Raw genomic sequence first — 18,167 nt, 5'->3', positions numbered from 1 at the left:
ATATATATACACACACACACTCAAGCTGATCATCAGCATCTTGATGCAGAAAAAAAAAATTCAAGTGTCAATATATGAATATTGATGTATGTAATCTATAAATATGGTTTTCTTACTCCATGGCTAGCTAAAGAGACGTAATTACAAGTTAAAAAATTGAACATATATGATTCGAAGATTTACAAATTTGATGGGAGCGCGTGTTTGTCGATCCATTGTGTATCGTTTTTGCCTTTTGAAACATTGTAGATTAATGGGTATTTATTATATATAAACTTTTCTTGTAACTTTGAAAGAAGAAGGGCTATGCAGATTAGGGTTCAAGAAAAACTTGGCTTAATTAGGGTTTATTTTCATGATGAAAAAGAAATGGTGTAAAAGANATATGTATAATATTTTATGTATTAAAAGAGGAATGAAGCATAAATTATGGGAGAGTGCATAAATAATCAACAAGGTTGGAAAATTAATTAAGCATCTTAATTTATGTATTTTAAATAAACTTACCAAAACAACTCATGCATGATAGTTATCAAAGTTCAGGACGATTGAATTTGATGAAAATTTGAGCTCGTCCCTTCGTTAACTTTCCTCTTCTTTTTCTTCTTCTTGTAGGGTATCCCTCTTGCCTTTGCTTGAGAATCCTTCAGTTCCCTCAGATAAACACGTATAGCCCCATTCGCAAAAGGGTTTGTCTCGGACGCGCCGCCGTTCTCCTCATAGGCTGCGCGTAGCCTACCAATGAGAGCGTCGAGGCTGCCCCAGGCCTGCTTGAGGGGACAAGTACAGGGTCCCGCAGGCTCGGGCTGCCCGAAAAACATGCACCCTTGTGTGTGAACCTTAGTTTTCCCGAACTGGTCGAGGTATCGAAGGAAATCAAGGACATGGTTGTAGTTGCAACGGGACAGGGCCATGGGGGGGCGAAGGTTTCTCAGGTACTGCCCGAAGGTGTTCCAATCGCGACGTTTCTGAGACTCGTATCGGCTCAGCTGAGGCGGCCGCTGAGCATGATGATCGGTTGCCGGAGACGACCCCTGATCTCCAACTAGAGCAATATTTGGTGGCATCATATTGATATCTGATTTGGGTCTCTCAAGGATTTCTCAGAAAGAAGTAGAAAATGAGCAAGAATTTCATGATCAAGTGGTAATCAAATCATGGGCAAATCGAGGAGACATGATATGGTCCAATAAAAGTGCTTTAATTCCTCTCTTTTTATTCATTTTCAACACTCCTTTATGGGTACTAAGTGTTTTCAAGTTTAGTACTACTGCTCTTTTATTTAATCATTTATTCATTTTTGTGTGTTCGGGATAAGCATAGCATCTTTGAAAAGTAATCATCATCAAGTATATTAAGGAAAAAGAATTGACACCATTTGAATTATACTTTGGCCCCTCTAAAACTTCAATTTTAGAGCTCTCATAAATGCAACTTGTAGCTTATAAGGTTACCTGAGTTCAGATTTGGAATAAGATTTGATTAATAATTTTAGTGGAACTTTTTATTTCTGTTAAGATTGAAAATTGAATTTTACTCAACCTAAAAAACTAGCTCGGTTGACGAGGATTGTTCAAGACCATATATACTACTTATAGTCAAGGACTTAATCCAATCGATGTATGATCGATATCTAACATACTCCTCTCATGTCCATGAATGAACAACTTGAGCGTGATGTTTACAAGACGTTATCTGGTGGCTCATAGAGTAGTCCAACACATAACGTTTAATTTTAGCTCTAATGTTAAGATTTAGACTATATTTTTTATTTGAAAGGAATTTATGTTGTAAATTATAAAACGACTAAAAAAATTATATGAAAATATGAACTATATGTCTTATTTTCAAAATTCAAAAAAATATTTATGCACTTTTCCTTACCAAATCGTATGATTGAATTTAGCCAATTAACGTATTACTCATGTGATATTGTTCCTTGCAATCGCTCTTAAAATTCAATAACAATATCTTGCTGTTCGAAAAACACAAAAGTCATGCAATACATATCTAAAACTCGCAATTAGAACAACTACAAATACGAGTAAATCGAGAAAATAAAAAAACGTACAGTTCTCTAAAATTTTCTATTTGGTGTTTTTTCTTATAGGTATTCAATTTTGAATTATTGTAAATTAGGTTGTATACTTATATTTCCATTTTTGTTCTTTTTTCTCGGAATAATGACTTGACATTTAAAATTGCTGACATTGAACTGTAAAAATATTGATAGGACATCGAAAAATACTAATATATCTGATGTCATGTCAATATTCCATAAAAATGATCAAAATTCGGAACACAAATTAACTTATATAACGCAACTCAAATTTGAATATCGGAACCAAAATATAAAATAGACAAACTTAGATGATCATCTTGGTTATTTACCCGGGATAAATCATTAATTTTTAAATTTCGATAAGGATATTAAAGTCTTTTTACTAAGACAAAAATTATTAAAATAAATATAATTGATTAGAAGGTTCGCTCACATACCAAAAAAAATAAAATATTTAAGAGAGATACGTTGAAGGTATATCACTGAAAATCACCCCCTATACATGGAATTGACATTGTTTATAATAATGGGAATCATCCGATTATTTTTTTTTGATTATATTAAAATGTCAAAAAATTAAAGTGGACTATTTAAGCTACTCATTCATGCTAGCTAGTCGTGATGGCTTCAATTTTGGCATAGAATCCTTTTTTTTTTTTAAAAAAAAAAATGAATTCGTAAATATTACTTTTCGATATTTGTACTCCGTAAATTATCAAATAGTAGTTTATAAATCACATTAGTTAAATAAACCTCGGAAAAAACTTGTATAATAGGTTCGTACGAAAAAATATTGATTAAAAAAGTGAACTCAATGTAATTGATTAAACACTCACTTATTCTACCGAACAGAAAAATCTTTTTTCTTTTTATATTGTTATTGCATTTTCCACTTGCACCAATTTGTTCTTTTTCCCTTCTTGGCATTTAATAGGAAATATTATGTAGTGAACCCCAAAGAGGACTGAGACAGTTGCTTCCAACTATTTAATAATTATTAATATTATTGCATTTCTGAAATTTAAATCTATCATTTAATATTACACCCGCACGTCGTAATTGATTAATAAATATATATTTATGATTTCAGTCTACCACTATTAATTAATTATAATGTGCCCAAATGAATAAACGTATGCCAAATTTACGCTACTCCTATTTTCCTTTTTAATAAATTTGATTTTTTATTTTAATTCTCTATAAATTGAAAACAATTCTCCAATCATATCTTATACAGAGTCATAAATTAATCGACGATATTTATATACTAGTGTTCTTATACATGCGTATATACTCTAATAATATTTTATATAAAAATAAATAGAGAAAGTAATTTTGAGTTTGTGAGCTGACATATTGGATTTAAATTTAAGCTTGATTGAGCTCGAATCAATCCTAGCTAAGTTATTATATATAATAGACTCAAGATAATAAATTATTTTATGTAAAAAAATTGTTCAAAATGGTTAGGAATTTAGGATACGAAAAAGGTGAGAATATTTGGTCTAAGGTTGGACCACTCGAACAAGGAAAAATCGAGAATTTCATTTATTATTTAGGTTGACTCATTTAAAGATTTACCAGAAAATAAATAAAAAGTGAAAGATCGTCTAAAATCTGTAGCTAATTAAAATTTTGAGTAAATCTGTTGTGAGATGGTCTCACGAATTTTTATCTGTGAGACAGATTAACTCTACCGATATTCACAATAAAAGTAATACTTTTAGTATAAAAATTAATACTTTTTCATGGATGACCCAAATAAGAGATTCGACCCACGAAATTGATCCGTGAGACCGTCTCACAAGAGTTTTTGTGTAATTTTAATCCCTAATCATTTGAAGCCACATCTTTTAAAAAATAAAGTTAAATTCTATTAAATTCTACGTTGTATCCCGATGTAATATATTAACTACTATTTGTATGAATATTATATAAACTTTTCATCAAAGAAAGATGTCTCAATAACTATTTTATGAAAAAGTTGTTTTAAAAAAATCTTTAAATAATACAACATATGTCACATTAGATTTCAAAGAATTATATAACGATGATGGCAAAACTTGTGTGAGACAGTCTCACGGGTCGTATTTTGTGAGACAGATATCTTATTTGGGTCATCCATGAAAAAATATTACTTTTTATGCTAAGAGTTTTACTTTTTATTGTGAATATCGATATGATTGACCTGTCTCATAGATAAAGATTCGTGAGAACGTCTCAAAAGAGACATACTCATATATGTTATGGTTATTACATCCTATTATATATTACGTACAGAGATATCGAAATAATAATTGTCGCTACTATGATTAAGGCAGCTAATAAATGCTTAATTATAATAATAGTATGCGATTATAGTGATGTTTTTGTTGTCATTAGCCGGCTTAATTTCTTTTAATGTTGTTTACTTTTGTGGCTTTAATTTTACGTGAATGCGTCTAATCGCAATTAAGAGCCTATCCTGTAATAGGAAATTAAAGAATAATTTCCATTAAATTGACATTTTATACTTCTCTTTGAGTTATTTATTGATATATAATTATCTTCTACTCTAAAGCTTGAATGAATAGTTAGATCCATACGTGACATGTGTATTCACATCATATATTATTTTTTCTAACGTGATGTCATTATTTACTAACGTAATAGTCTGTAAATCATGTTAGTCAGATAAACCGCATAAAACAAATCTTTTATTATAGCTTCATCCAAAAAATATTGATAGAAGAAATCGAACACAGATATTTAATTACTTATGTACGTGTGCGTATAACATATGTTTAATTCTTTTAAATTTATTAAATATATATTTTAATTTTTCATCCTAAATAATAAAAAAAAATCACCCCCGTCGATTATCGATATGATACATTTTGTAAAAACGTAAATATATTTAGAGCAGTCAAAATGGGTATGGTCCGTCGGGTCAGCCCATCATACCATGAAAATTTGACGGGTTGGATTAAAATTTTAGTGGCTCACTCGGGAGGCATGTCTAAGGAGGCCAACACCAAATTTTTTTTAAAAAATAACATTTTTATTTCTTTTTAAAATTGTCGCACAAAGACGTCTATTTTTAAAATATTTTTTTTTTTAGAAATATACGCAATCTTGCCTAACTTTATGTAATCAGTCAAATTTTCATAATAGAGAACTTTGAATTCAAATATTTAAAATTTGTCGTATCTCGAATAATAATAGCACATGCGCAAGAAACAATCATAAAATTAATTAATGTTACCGAATACAAAATGACTGCTCGATCGATTATCGAATTTAAAATGATTATGATACATAAGTATAATTTTTTTTAAAAAAAATTCTAATTAAGTTTTTCTTGCCTTCAAAAGTCTCCTCGAAATTAATTTTAATGTCAATACGAATGAATTTAGAGAAAGATTTGTTAAAAAGCCTTAATCAGCATATAATGAATGCTTCACTGCCCCCCACCACTTTCAATTATTGTTGTCATTTCTCTCTACTTAACTTTTCCCATGGTAGTCTTTTTTTTTTTCCTGAAATGAACATTTTCGTAGGAATTTATTAATGTTTATAAAAATTCAAACAATTACTCCAATTCGTAAAATTTTTATTTTATGAGAAAATAAATTAAATTCTTCCAGCCGAAAATGTTATCTATGATAGGTAGTACAAAAGAATTAATATATAGATGATAATAACAATACAGTTCAACATGAAAAATACTTTTAAAAATGATAGTATTGAATTCGTCAGCATAATTTTTTTAATTTAAATATGAGAATTATTTGTGATAATCGAGTCTTGAATTTAAAATCTTATCTTAAACTTGAGACTTTGATGAACATCGGTTCATGTCAATCAAGCTCCACATCCAGTCATGTCAATTTGTCACGGACAATTTTATATAAACCCAATGTAATTTTCCACGTGATTTGAATATATAGCACTGATATTGGGACCCAATTTATTATTTTTAAAAAAAAAATAAATTCATATAAAATTCTTTTTAAAAATATTTCATTTACTTCGGTGGGGAAAAATATATATTTGAAAGGTGAAGGTTGGATCTTCATTACCCCAGAAGATCTATTTGCCCATCAACTAATGGGCCAGGGATTGGTGGAAGTTTCAACGAATGGCTTGAATTATGGCAGCCCAAAATACCCATTCGCTAAATTATATCAGATTTTAGAGTAGGTAGTTTGAATTGTCAAATATATTGGTAAAAGATATAATTTCATTAAATTAATTTATAAAATTAATAGATTTTGAAACAGTCACCAATATGCAGTAAATTAGAGTGTTTGTTTGCTCATAATATCATAAACTAATAATCAAACACAGTTTGACTTGTGTACAAAAATATTAATATATAGTTCGTACACGTTCATTTCGAATGGAATTAACTAAATCACATCTCTTTAAAATGATCACATCTTTTGAATGCAACCCTGAGTCTATCAGATCTCAGTGGTTCGCCTTGATCCAATGGGTTTGAATGCAACCCTTTGTCACATCTTTAAAATGATCACATCTTTTGAATGCAACCCTTTGTCACATCACTTGTCTTAGTGGCATCCTGTTGCTAACTACATCAACCAATCATTTTTAGGTGGGTAGCTGACTTATCACACAAAGTAATATAGAAAGTCATAAACTTTTAATATGGGACAATCTCTTATCATTTCGCGATAAAACCTTATTATGCTTTGTTGTCAACATTAAATAATCAATTTTTCATTAATCAAAAATCGATTTTGAACAAATTAATATTCCAAAAATATCTACTCATAATGTAGAATTTTCAAGTAAATTTTAGGTTTTACCACCAGACGAATCACATTCAAATAATTTTTTGAATGTTAACGGACATCAAAACTATTATTTCCAGAATATCTCACATGAATGCAAATTAATACATGTGTGTAATGAATCAGAAAGTTCAATCAAAAGATTATTGAATCATAAGATATAGCTTGTGTTTTGATCCTTCCGTAGTAGAGTATAATCAGATTTAGTCGCTGCTTAATGAACGTGATATCTTGAACTATTCAATTATTTTTTAAAAACAAGTCAATGATATCCACATAATAACCATTCTCACATTTAAATTAAAAAAAATATGTTGACGAATTTAAGACTATCTTTTTTTTTAAAGTTTTGAATTGTATTGTTATTATCATCTATATATTAATTATTTTGTACTAGCTATTATAGATAATATTTAATGCTGGCAAAATTTAATTTATTTTCTGATAAAAGATAATTTTCATAGGAGCCAACGAAGTGGAGTAATTGTCATTGTCAATTGAGGATATAATTACGACATAAATAATCATCATTTCCCTTATGTCATAAGTCGTTATCTTTTCATTGTCAATTTCTTTCTCCGACCAGCCTCTCATGCAGAAACCTTGTCAGATTCAAAGTGATAACGTAAAACATCAACTTTTGTTGACATCTTTTGAAGTTGGTACTCACGATCTTCTTGAGTTTCTCAACAAGTGCCGCTGAAACAATGGCTGGAAAGGGGGTAGATGATGAAGATGTCATTTCAAATACGAAAATTTGCCCCACACTCGGTGTTTATGGAATACGAAAATATTCTCTCAAGATACACTGACTTGTGTTTTGTGATAGTAGCATTCCAAATCACAAAACTTGGTGAACTTCAATATGCTTTTCGAACCTTCTGATATGATAAACTAAAATTATATGCAACAATATGTAATGGACGAAATATATGTATTCTAAATTTTCTGGATGTCTAACCTTATTTTGTTATGATATAAGGTCTATATAAAATGTTTCAAGGGTTGGAGGGACATTTTCGCTAATAGTTGTGTTCCTAGGCTTGAGATTAAATCTAATATGTCATATCTTGATCTAAAAATTTAGAGCGCACCATTTGGTAATCCGCGACCATTGGATCACATCCCTTGATCAGATTCAATCTGGTACGACTATTTCGAATTGAATTATCAAGATCACATCTCTTCAAATAATTACATCTCTTTCATCTAGATAAATCTAGCTCATCCGATCATCATCCTACGGTCCCGATTCACCAACTCTTGATTCATCACAACACTTCCTCGTAACCATATGATCCAACAGTTCTCAACCGCTACCACATCACTCGTCTTAGTGGCACCTAGTTGCTGGCCACATAATCCAATGTGCCCTTTTGCGTCCGTGCGTAGTGCGCGGGCACGAGCTCAGTCAGTGTGTTGCACCTTCTCTCATCGTCGATTGACTTGGCTTGGTATGATTTGACTTGAACTAACAATAACTCTACACATAAAATGATATATAAGGAAGATGTTTTTGAGCAAATTAATATTCCAAAAATATTATTCGAAATATAGATTTCAATTTTCAAGCCAATTTTAATTTTAAATTGATGAATCACATTCGACTAGTTTTTCGAATCTTAATGGGCTTGTTAAGATCATCCAAATTCCAATTTACCATAATTTCCATCGATCGCGGCGTTAATCTCTTTTACAGTTTCTCATTTAACTTGTACTCCAAGTTTTTCAACTACGCCAGATTCTTGGACACTCACTATGAGTCTCGTATTTTGATTTTAAATCTGGGACCATAAAAAAAAATCGTCAGAAAAAATAGAAAAAAAGGTCATCTTTGCATGTTGCATGTAAATTTAAAATTTTGACACGACTACGCTGTTTTATTCAACTTTATAAACGTTTAAAATTCATTTAATCATGCGTAATCCCTACTTTCCTGGGTCGTGATTAGATTTTTGTGGGATTTTCTTTATTGATGAATGATTTTTGCACTCACTTCTTTGCAGGGTCCAGACTATAGACACGCACGCGCGCGCACACATACACATATATATTTGCACTGAGAATTCAGGTTTAGAGATAGAAATTTGACGGAATAATGGCTGGAAGAAATGTGGAGAAGATGGCATCAATAGATGCCCAGCTGAGGCTTTTGGTTCCTGGAAAAGTGTCCGAGGATGATAAGCTCGTTGAGTATGATGCATTGCTTTTGGATCGGTTTCTTGACATTCTTCAGGATTTGCATGGAGTAGATCTTAGAGAAACGGTGCGAAATCAATTTAATTTTACGCTATTTTTGCTTATTACGATAGTAGTTGATCTTTGGTTTTAGAGCCAAATCATTGATTTTGATCTAGTGATCATGGATTCTCATTCTTGTGCTAACCCCGAGATTCAAGTAAAATATTTTTACAGACAATGATTGCATGCGATCATTAAGAGTTTTTTAAATTTCTTGCGTGCCTGAATTTTGGTGTGTACCTAAGTTGAGATTGATTCGCAAGAATAAAGCTTAATCTTTTGGAAGAGCTTTTTAGTAAAGAATGAGCATTTGCTTTGGTTCTGATTTAATAAGATAGAATTTAAAGAAAAGTTGAATTTTGAATTTTTGGGTTTTGCTTTTAGCTCTAAGAATGAATCTTTATGGTGGACCGGACTATGTCAAAAGTTTAGTTCATGTGTATGCTATGATTCTTGAAAAAATGCATGAACGGGGTACTGGTGTCTTTAATTTCTGTCATTTGTTGTAGGTTCAAGCATGTTATGAACTTTCTGCTGAGTACGAAGCCAAGCGTGATCCTAAAAAGTTGGAAGAGCTTGGGAATGTGTTGACAAGTTTGGATCCCGGGGACTCGATTGTTACTTCGAAGGCTTTCTCTCACATGCTTAACTTGGCCAACTTGGCTGAGGAGGTACAGATTGCTTATAGTCGACGGAACAAACTAAAGAAGGGAGATTATACGGATGAGAGCTCCGCAACTACCGAATCGGACATCGAAGAGACTTTCAAGAGACTTGTGTTTGATTTACAAAAATCCCCACAAGAAGTTTTTGACGCATTAAAGAATCAGACTGTGGATCTGGTCTTCACTGCTCATCCTACTCAGTCTATCCGAAGATCATTGCTTCAGAAGCATGGAAGGTCGGTTCTCTAACTATAATTATTTTTTTTGGATCAGGCATTTTCATCGAGAAGGAGACTATTAGTTTAGTGTTTTATCATATACATTGCCTAATAAAGTGCCTTTTACTTGACAAGTTCTTCAATGCTCCCCCACTAATGGATTGCCGCTTTTCAGGATTCGGAATTGCTTAGCCCAGTTGTATGACAAAGACATTACACCTGATGATAAACAGGAGCTCGATGAGGCATTACGGAGGGAGGTGAATGTTAATGCTCATCATCATATATGCTGACAATGATTATGTGTTTGCGGGCTTGAATACTGATGCATTTACATGAGATAAGAGATCAACTTGATGGAACTACTCTTTTATTTCACATTTTTGGATTCGAATATTGATGATTCTATGCTAGCTTTTCGAGGTGATTGATATTCATGAATCAGCCAAATTAGTACATGAGAGATTTGGTGGAAATTTCCTATTACTCATTTGTCAATATTGGAAGATTTATCATAATGCCATCAGTAGAAACAACAATTCAAAAAAACTGCTTAGAAAATACAAGGGAATGGCTTGGTATAATATTGTAGTTCGTTATCCTATCAAGTTTGAGAGTCATTTTCATTTTCCCATTTGTAGTTCTCTCTTTTCTTTTGAACTAAATTTAACATTAATATCATTTTGTTTTTTGTTGCTCTCTTTAAAAAATATATATATCTTGCATGTGTTCAGATTCAAGCTGCTTTCAGAACTGATGAAATCCGAAGGACTCCCCCTGCTCCCCAAGATGAAATGAGGGCAGGGATGAGTTACTTCCATGAAACAATCTGGAAAGGTGTACCAAAGTTTCTGCGTCGTGTTGATACCGCACTTAAGAATATAGGAATTAAAGAGCGTGTTCCGTACAATGCCCCTCTAATTCAATTTTCTTCTTGGATGGGTGGAGACCGTGATGGTATTTCACATTTTTTTTCTTTTCTTTTTCTTTTTTTCAATGCAAGTGCTTACAACAGATTGCCATTTTTCTTGAGTTCTTGAGAAACATTTATACATGTCCTCTTTAAATTAATGCCTCTATCTTTGTTTAAATAAATGGCAGGCAACCCGAGGGTAACTCCTGAGGTCACTAGGCATGTCTGCTTATTGGCCAGAATGATGGCAGCAAACTTGTACTTTTCTCAAATTGAGAATCTGATGTTTGAAGTAATCACTAACAATTATCTGTATATATTTTGGATTTCTTCTTATCTGAGTGTTAAGCCTTGTCACATGTTTGTGAAATGTGATTTTTTTTCCCAACTCTGTTATGTTTTCAAGTTGTCCATGTGGCGTTGCAATGATGAGCTTCGTGTTCGAGCAGATGAACTCCACAGATATTCGAGGAGACATGCAAAATATTTTATAGGTAACCTACGACGATGACGTAGTTTCAAATATGTCGTCTGTTTATCTTCTATCAATCTGATTACTTTCCATGAATATATTTCAACAGAGGCTAATACACTAAGAGTATTATAATTTCTATAATCGAAATATGAACAACTTGCATTCCATTACATAATCTAGGGTGTTAACATATGCAACTATCAACCGATATTTCCAAATGTGAAGAGTATCAATTTTCCTTGTTATGCAGAGTTTTGGAAGATAATCTCACTGAACGAACCTTATCGCGTCATTCTTGGTGATGTGAGGGATAGGCTCTATCAGACACGTGAACGCTCCCGGAATTTATTAGCTCAGGGAACATCTGACATCCCAGAGGATTCTACATACACCAATGTTGCGCAGGTTTTCTTTCGTTCTATAGTTCGTCATTTGAAGTTCAGGTCCCACTCTAAATTCTATGATAAAATTATAATTTTCCTCCTGTCACAAAGTAAAGAATACTCTCCGTGTGTTTTTCTTTCAAGTAGTTCTTGGTTTTGTACGTTTACTTAGTGCTCCCCAATTGCTGATGGTACAATTGAAATGTTAGATATTCTATACGGGGTTATTTAGCTATTGAACTGAATAAAGTTTAAATTTTGTACAGTTCTTAGAGCCTCTTGAGCTCTGTTACAGATCGCTTTGTGCTTGCGGGGACCGTCCAATAGCTGATGGGAGACTGCTAGATTTTCTAAGGCAGGTTTCAACCTTTGGTCTCTGCCTTGTGAGGCTCGACATAAGGCAAGAGTCAGACAGGCACACCGATGTTTTAGATGCCATTACCAAGCACTTGGATATAGGTTCATATAAAGAGTGGTCGGAAGAACGTCGACAAGAATGGCTTCTGTCTGAACTCAGAGGCAAGCGGCCCCTATTTGGACCAGATCTTCAAAAGACCGAAGAGATGTCCGATGTTTTGGACACGTTCCATATCTTGGCGGAACTCCCATCAGACTGTTTTGGTGCATATATAATTTCAATGGCTACTGCCCCATCGGATGTGTTGGCTGTCGAGCTCCTGCAACGTGAATGCCATGTGAAGCAGCCACTAAGAGTTGTTCCACTTTTCGAGAGATTAGCTGATCTAGAGGCTGCTCCTGCTGCTGTAGCACGTCTTTTCTCAGTTGATTGGTACAAAAACCGGATCAATGGTGAGCAGGAAGTCATGATTGGGTATTCAGACTCTGGCAAAGATGCTGGTCGGCTATCTGCTGCATGGCAATTGTACAAAGCCCAAGAGGAGCTTGTAAAAGTTGCCAAAAAACATGGTGTGAAACTGACGATGTTCCATGGTCGAGGAGGAACCGTTGGAAGAGGAGGAGGTCCCACTCACCTTGCTATATTGTCTCAGCCACCAGACACGGTACATGGATCTCTTCGTGTCACGATTCAGGGAGAAGTCATCGAGCAATCATTTGGGGAGGAGCACTTGTGCTTCAGAACACTCCAACGCTTTACTGCTGCCACACTCGAACACGGAATGCATCCCCCAGTCTCCCCCAAACCAGAGTGGCGGGCGCTTTTGGGAGAAATAGCTGTTGTTGCCACGGAAGAGTACCGGTCAATTGTCTTCAAAGAACCGCGTTTTGTCGAATATTTTCGCTTTGTGAGTTGCCACATTTTAATTACCTTTGTTACTTCCTAAATATTTGTATTGTGAATAACTTTTTGAATATTTATGTAAACAACAATAGGCAACTCCAGAACTAGAGTATGGTAGAATGAACATTGGCAGTCGTCCATCAAAACGGAAACCTAGTGGAGGCATTGAATCTCTAAGAGCTATTCCATGGATCTTTGCATGGACGCAGACCAGATTTCATCTCCCAGTTTGGCTAGGATTTGGGGCGGCATTCAAATACGCCATACATAAGGACATCAAAAACCTGAAAATGCTGCAAGAAATGTACAACAAATGGCCTTTCTTTAGAGTCACGATCGATTTGGTCGAGATGGTTTTTGCCAAGGGTGACCCTGGTATTGCTGCATTGTACGATCAACTCCTGGTTTCAAAGGAGTTGTGGTCGTTTGGCCAGCGTTTGAGGTCCAACTATGAGGAGACCAAGTCCCTTCTGCTCCAGGTAATTTTTTTAAGTCTTTCTTTTGGGGTCTTGATGATGAAGAATTATGAAAGCTGTGTAAATGCGAGTTGAATAAGCTTGGACTGCTTTTGGATGGAATGATTTTTGAATTTGGAAAAATAACCTGATAGATTAATGGTTTTTTGAGTTCGAAAAACAAATTCGAAATTTTTTAGACAGATTTAGAGATTCTAGATCATGAGCTCACACTTCACAGTTACTTAATTTTGAATCATTCAATCCAACCATATCCTTAATTATCTCGTTCACAGATTGTTGGACACAAGGATCTTTTGGAAGCCGACCCATACTTGAAGCAACGCCTCCGTTTACGTGATTCCTATATTACTACATTGAATGTCAGCCAAGCTTATACTCTGAAACAGATTCGAGACCCAAACTATCATGTAAAGTTGAGGCCTCACATTTCCAAAGAGTACATGGAATCCAAACCAGCCAACGAACTCGTGACATTGAATCCAACTAGTGAGTATGCTCCTGGATTGGAGGATACCCTCATTTTAACGATGAAGGGTATTGCTGCTGGACTGCAAAACACTGGCTAACCAACAACATATAGCGTTTTGTTTTTGCTAAAAAAAAAATTTATTCGATTTTTATATATATGTTCGAGATTTCTCCATTCATCATATAGACTTTTGACATCTTAATGCAGAAGATTCTATCTGTACTTTTCTTAACATCAATATTACGAATAATGTTGAATTTTATCTCTTTATTTATTTTCAGCTTCATGGTTATGGTTATTTCGGTGCTGCATGAGAACAACAATTTCGAAAAATTGGCTTGTAATTCTCTCTATAAGATTGGCATACATCTCAAGAATTAAGTATCTCCTACCATCTATGTTTCTATAAAAAAATCCTCACTCCTGAGAAAAAAAAACTATGTACCCACGAATCAATGGCAACTTAACATCGTATAAAAAACCGTACCGTTAAGGTACGACAGATTGTATACTTAATACTATTTCACTATTTGCATGGTTCGAGGAAGCTCTGTCCAGAAAAATTGTAACAGTTTCTTGAATTTGGCTGGAGGCAGTCAAGAGACGTACTCATCTTCATCAGATGGTATGGTTGAGCTTTTCGAGCATATATCTTTACGGTGAAGTTCTACCATCTTCTTCTCGGGATCACAGAGTCCTATAAATCACAACACATTGAAATCATAAAAACCAATGATATGTGCTAGATGACTAATTTGTGAAAAATGGGTAACGTTGTTGATAAAGGTAAACTGAAATTTTAAAGTTTTGAAAATAAAAAATTGATGATATATGTGGATGCTGAGTCGCGGGATGTAGAATATGACTCTTATAAGCTACTTGGGTAGAAAACTGAATTTTAGTGGCATAAATAAACGAATCTTTTTATACCATGTCTCACAAATATTTAGTTGGATTATCCAAAAAAAAAAAGAGAGATTCCTGCTCAAAATACCAGAAAGACGTACCCGAACACTTGGGAATATCCCACACAGCAATAGAAGAGGGTGTACACTCCACTTGGCATAGCTTCTTATTATCCTCGTGATAGACATTCATGGCAAGCATCCATGAACCGATGGTAACATCCTCGTTGCTAAACATCCGGAAACTAACAGCATACAGAACTAAATAAATTAGCAGAAGTTCACAGTAATAAAGTAACAGGGACACAACTAAAATAGAACTTATCATTGAGAAACATTTGGTGTAACCAGACAGATTTTCTAAGAAACATTCTTTATGAAGCTGCAAAGGTTAATTTAGCATGCCTTAATGGAGAAGAGATTCATCTGATATAACAGCATATTTAAGATATTAGTTCACAAGCACCAAACTTAAACATTTTAATATCATCTGTAGATTTGTTATATAAAGAGAACTAATACGCAACAGTCGCGTCCTGAAGGAATTTAAAGAACTGTATCAACGGTGGTTGGAAAATACATCACCAAAAGTAATTGTTTCAAGCTAATTGTTCTTTTCAAACATGAACTAGAATCCTAAAAAAGAAACAATCTTTTGGTTGAGCTACAATAAAAAAACGCCAGAAGAACAATGAAATTGCACTATCACAGCCAACTTAAATAGATATATGAAGAAGGTGGGAATTCATAAAAAGGAAATGGAAAGAACTAGCCTGTTATTTCTCAAGGCAACCAAGCTTGAGACCACATCTGCAGAAAGGGCGTAAATTGGGCCATAAGCATGAAGAAAATACTCAGTCCCTAGCAAATGTGACAGAGGTTCATACCTGTTCAAAACAAAGAGATCAATTCACCTCAAAATAATGAGAAAGTTACAATCATTTCAATGGCAATACATAAATGAGGTAGTTAGTTTTTTGGTATATATATATAAATTAACAAGAAGTTCAATTTAATTGGTTGAATGGTGAGTATGTAATAATAATGTTATGGAACAAACCATTTTAATTTTGGATCGGTAAACACTGGACCTTTCTTCATGCATCCAAGGTAAGTTTGCGAATAGGGACGCTCTTTAGCCAAGAGCAAAGAAAGCCGATCTGCTCATGAATAAAAGTACAGCTAAAGTTTTTTTAAACAATGTCAAATGGTCTTACAAACAAAAAAATACATGTATTTACACAAAACTAGTTTCAACTTCTTAAATCTGTCCACCTGGTCGTAAATATATGTCATCATCAGCTTTGACATAGAACTCAGAATCATAAAGAGTATAGGCAGCTTTGAAGAAAGCTAAACTGTAAACATCGACAAAAGTTAGAGTAAACCATAGAGAAAAGCTGGACTAGTGGTCATATACAACGAGCCAGAACTAACGTTTTGTATGGGAGCTTACTGTACTCCTCTTCAGTATCTAGAAGCAGGAAATCATCATATTCTGCTATTTCCTTCTGAAGCTCTGCCATCTTTGATTTATCACCGCTTCTACCGATTATGAATCTAAATGCCAAACCAGTACTTTCTTCCAACCTGCCACAGAAAATAGTGTATGAAAATTTCAATTCACCCATGCATAAAATAAAGAACAATGGAGAAAAGGAAAAAAAGTAAACGATACACGCCAATTCCAATTCAAAATTGAGGATTCCCGTGGAACAGTAGGAAAATACAAAATTGGACAAACATCTTTTCCAAATAACAATGCACATCAACCAGAAATTTAAATCTTATGCTACACTTGTTGATGCATTTTATATACTACACTGACGTTCAATGACATATCTTGAACTTTAGTTAGATGTTCACGACCTATTTACTACAAGAACTGCGTCAATCATCCATTCAGTGTAAAATAAATGGACTGATCGAAAAGAACATGGCCTCCCTATCTCTCTGTTCTTATAGGCCATAGAAAAAAAACAGACCGAGATTAATAGATGCGTCAAGCAATATTGTAATCCTTCCTCTGGCGAAAGCTTTGAAGAAACACAGCAATCAATCAAAAACATGCCACAATAACAAGAGAGAGCAGAAAAAGGAAAAATCTTTCCCATTTTCAATCATATATAGAATAATATACATAACATCATCAATTAAATTACATGCAGGCAATGTACATACAGAACATAACTAAATAAACAAATGAATGAAAAATACCGCTTGAGCGACTGATGATCAGACGGGAACCAAGTCTGACGCAAGGCCCGGCGCCGGCCCGCAGATCCAAATCCAGTTTGAATACCCACAAATCCCATCACTTTATGACGCTTTTGTCCTTCTTCCGGAACGCCACCATTATTTCTACTACTACTGGTATGCTTATCCCATTTCACGTACACTGACATAGGCTTACCAAATTCACATTCATATCCCAGACCACGCCGCCAGATCGCGACAAACCCGAAAATAAAACCCGAAATCCCGATTAGCAAACAGAGGATCAGAGCCTTCGATCTGCGGCTGTAAGAAGACGGGCGTGCATAGAAGAATTTTTGTGACGATGGCATATCTCACAAACAAGTCTTGAGAATTGAATCACCAAACATAAACCCAAAAAACCCAAAAGTATTTAACAAGAAAAAAAAGAAGAAGAATAGTTTCGAAGTTTGAATTTTGGATCGATATTTTGCTTCTTCTTCACCTTATCTATCAAGGAACAAATGTTGGTATGCGAAAACGAGAGTAAGAACTTGGATTCACAGCAGTTGTAGAGTCGCAAATCAGTAGCCGTTGATGATCGAAGAAACACTTCACAAAGATTTATCGGAGCGTATTTTCAGAGAGTGAGACAAGATTGTCACAAGGAATCGCACGAAATCCTCAATAAATAAATATGTTTTGGTTTACCTGTAAGAAGCCCCGGAAGTCGGAAACTCAAACAGCCAATGTCGAGGGAGACATCTCCGTTGATAAAAACTACTTGAATTTGTCAATAAGATAAATTTTAATTATCATTTGTTTTCAATTTAATATTATCTATAATCTATTTAAATTTAAAAATCTCTCGCTCAGCCATGGCCAGCCATCAAACATGGTGAGACGGGCCGGTCAGCCAATCCAGAGGATTGAAATAACGTCAACCCTGCGAGTTTCAGGGTTAGGAGGGTCAAATCGCAAAAAAAAAATAAAAATAAAAATAAAAATAAAAAATTGTAAGTAGTAATAAGATTTGATATTTCAAACAAAAATATTATCAATTTTACACAATAACAAATAATGAATGCAACTATCAAATAGATA

At 34.0% G+C, this 18,167-nt stretch overlaps 3 protein-coding genes across 3 annotated transcripts in view; 1 reads left to right on the top strand and 2 right to left on the bottom strand.

Moving 5' to 3' along the window:
* The window catches only part of LOC140964136 (protein LIGHT-DEPENDENT SHORT HYPOCOTYLS 10-like), a 2,820-nt gene extending 1,554 nt beyond the window's left edge, over positions 1 to 1,266 (bottom strand). Inside the window, exon 1 of the mRNA XM_073423673.1 lies at positions 508 to 1,266. Coding sequence (XP_073279774.1) covers positions 540 to 1,070 — 531 coding nt within the window. The 5' untranslated portion in view covers positions 1,071 to 1,266 and the 3' untranslated portion in view covers positions 508 to 539. The remainder of the gene's footprint in view (positions 1 to 507) is intronic.
* A 7,509-nt stretch (positions 1,267 to 8,775) lies between these two features.
* LOC140963847 (phosphoenolpyruvate carboxylase-like) lies at positions 8,776 to 14,211 on the top strand. Its single transcript, XM_073423305.1, has 10 exons — positions 8,776 to 9,124; positions 9,609 to 10,000; positions 10,158 to 10,242; positions 10,717 to 10,939; positions 11,084 to 11,187; positions 11,302 to 11,389; positions 11,621 to 11,775; positions 12,020 to 13,018; positions 13,107 to 13,493; positions 13,766 to 14,211. The coding sequence occupies exons 1-10, from the start codon at positions 8,957 to 8,959 to the stop codon at positions 14,057 to 14,059; spliced, it is 2,895 nt and encodes a 964-aa protein (XP_073279406.1). The 5' UTR covers positions 8,776 to 8,956; the 3' UTR covers positions 14,060 to 14,211.
* Positions 14,212 to 14,285: 74 nt separating this feature from the next.
* On the bottom strand, positions 14,286 to 17,914 carry LOC140964989 (probable beta-1,3-galactosyltransferase 14). Its single transcript, XM_073425009.1, has 8 exons — positions 17,775 to 17,914; positions 17,085 to 17,675; positions 16,305 to 16,457; positions 16,143 to 16,225; positions 15,928 to 16,027; positions 15,641 to 15,754; positions 14,970 to 15,112; positions 14,286 to 14,659 (listed from the first exon to the last, which is right to left on the bottom strand). The coding sequence occupies exons 2-8, from the start codon at positions 17,432 to 17,434 to the stop codon at positions 14,559 to 14,561; spliced, it is 1,044 nt and encodes a 347-aa protein (XP_073281110.1). The 5' UTR covers positions 17,435 to 17,675; positions 17,775 to 17,914; the 3' UTR covers positions 14,286 to 14,558.
* Between the last annotated feature and the right edge of the window lie 253 nt (positions 17,915 to 18,167).

The sequence above is a fragment of the Primulina huaijiensis genome, chromosome 18 (genome assembly GCF_012295235.1).
Source record: "Primulina huaijiensis isolate GDHJ02 chromosome 18, ASM1229523v2, whole genome shotgun sequence".
Taxonomy (NCBI): Eukaryota; Viridiplantae; Streptophyta; class Magnoliopsida; order Lamiales; family Gesneriaceae; genus Primulina; species Primulina huaijiensis.
The sequence above is the reverse complement of the archived record's forward strand: the minus strand, read 5'-3'. Positions and strand labels throughout refer to the sequence as shown.

Coding starts and splice junctions, on each gene's coding strand:
- LOC140963847 (XM_073423305.1), top strand. CDS start 8,957: ATGGCTGGAAGAAATGTGGAGAAGATGGCATCAATAGATGCCCAGCTG. Junction 10,001..10,157: donor TTGCTTCAGAAGCATGGAAG/GTCGGTTCTCTA, acceptor GCCGCTTTTCAG/GATTCGGAATTGCTTAGCCC. Junction 10,243..10,716: donor ATGAGGCATTACGGAGGGAG/GTGAATGTTAAT, acceptor GCATGTGTTCAG/ATTCAAGCTGCTTTCAGAAC.
- LOC140964989 (XM_073425009.1), bottom strand. CDS start 17,434: ATGCCATCGTCACAAAAATTCTTCTATGCACGCCCGTCTTCTTACAGC. Junction 16,458..17,084: donor GATCATCAGTCGCTCAAGCG/GTATTTTTCATT, acceptor TTTCTGTGGCAG/GTTGGAAGAAAGTACTGGTT. Junction 15,755..15,927: donor ACCGATCCAAAATTAAAATG/GTTTGTTCCATA, acceptor TGTTTTGAACAG/GTATGAACCTCTGTCACATT.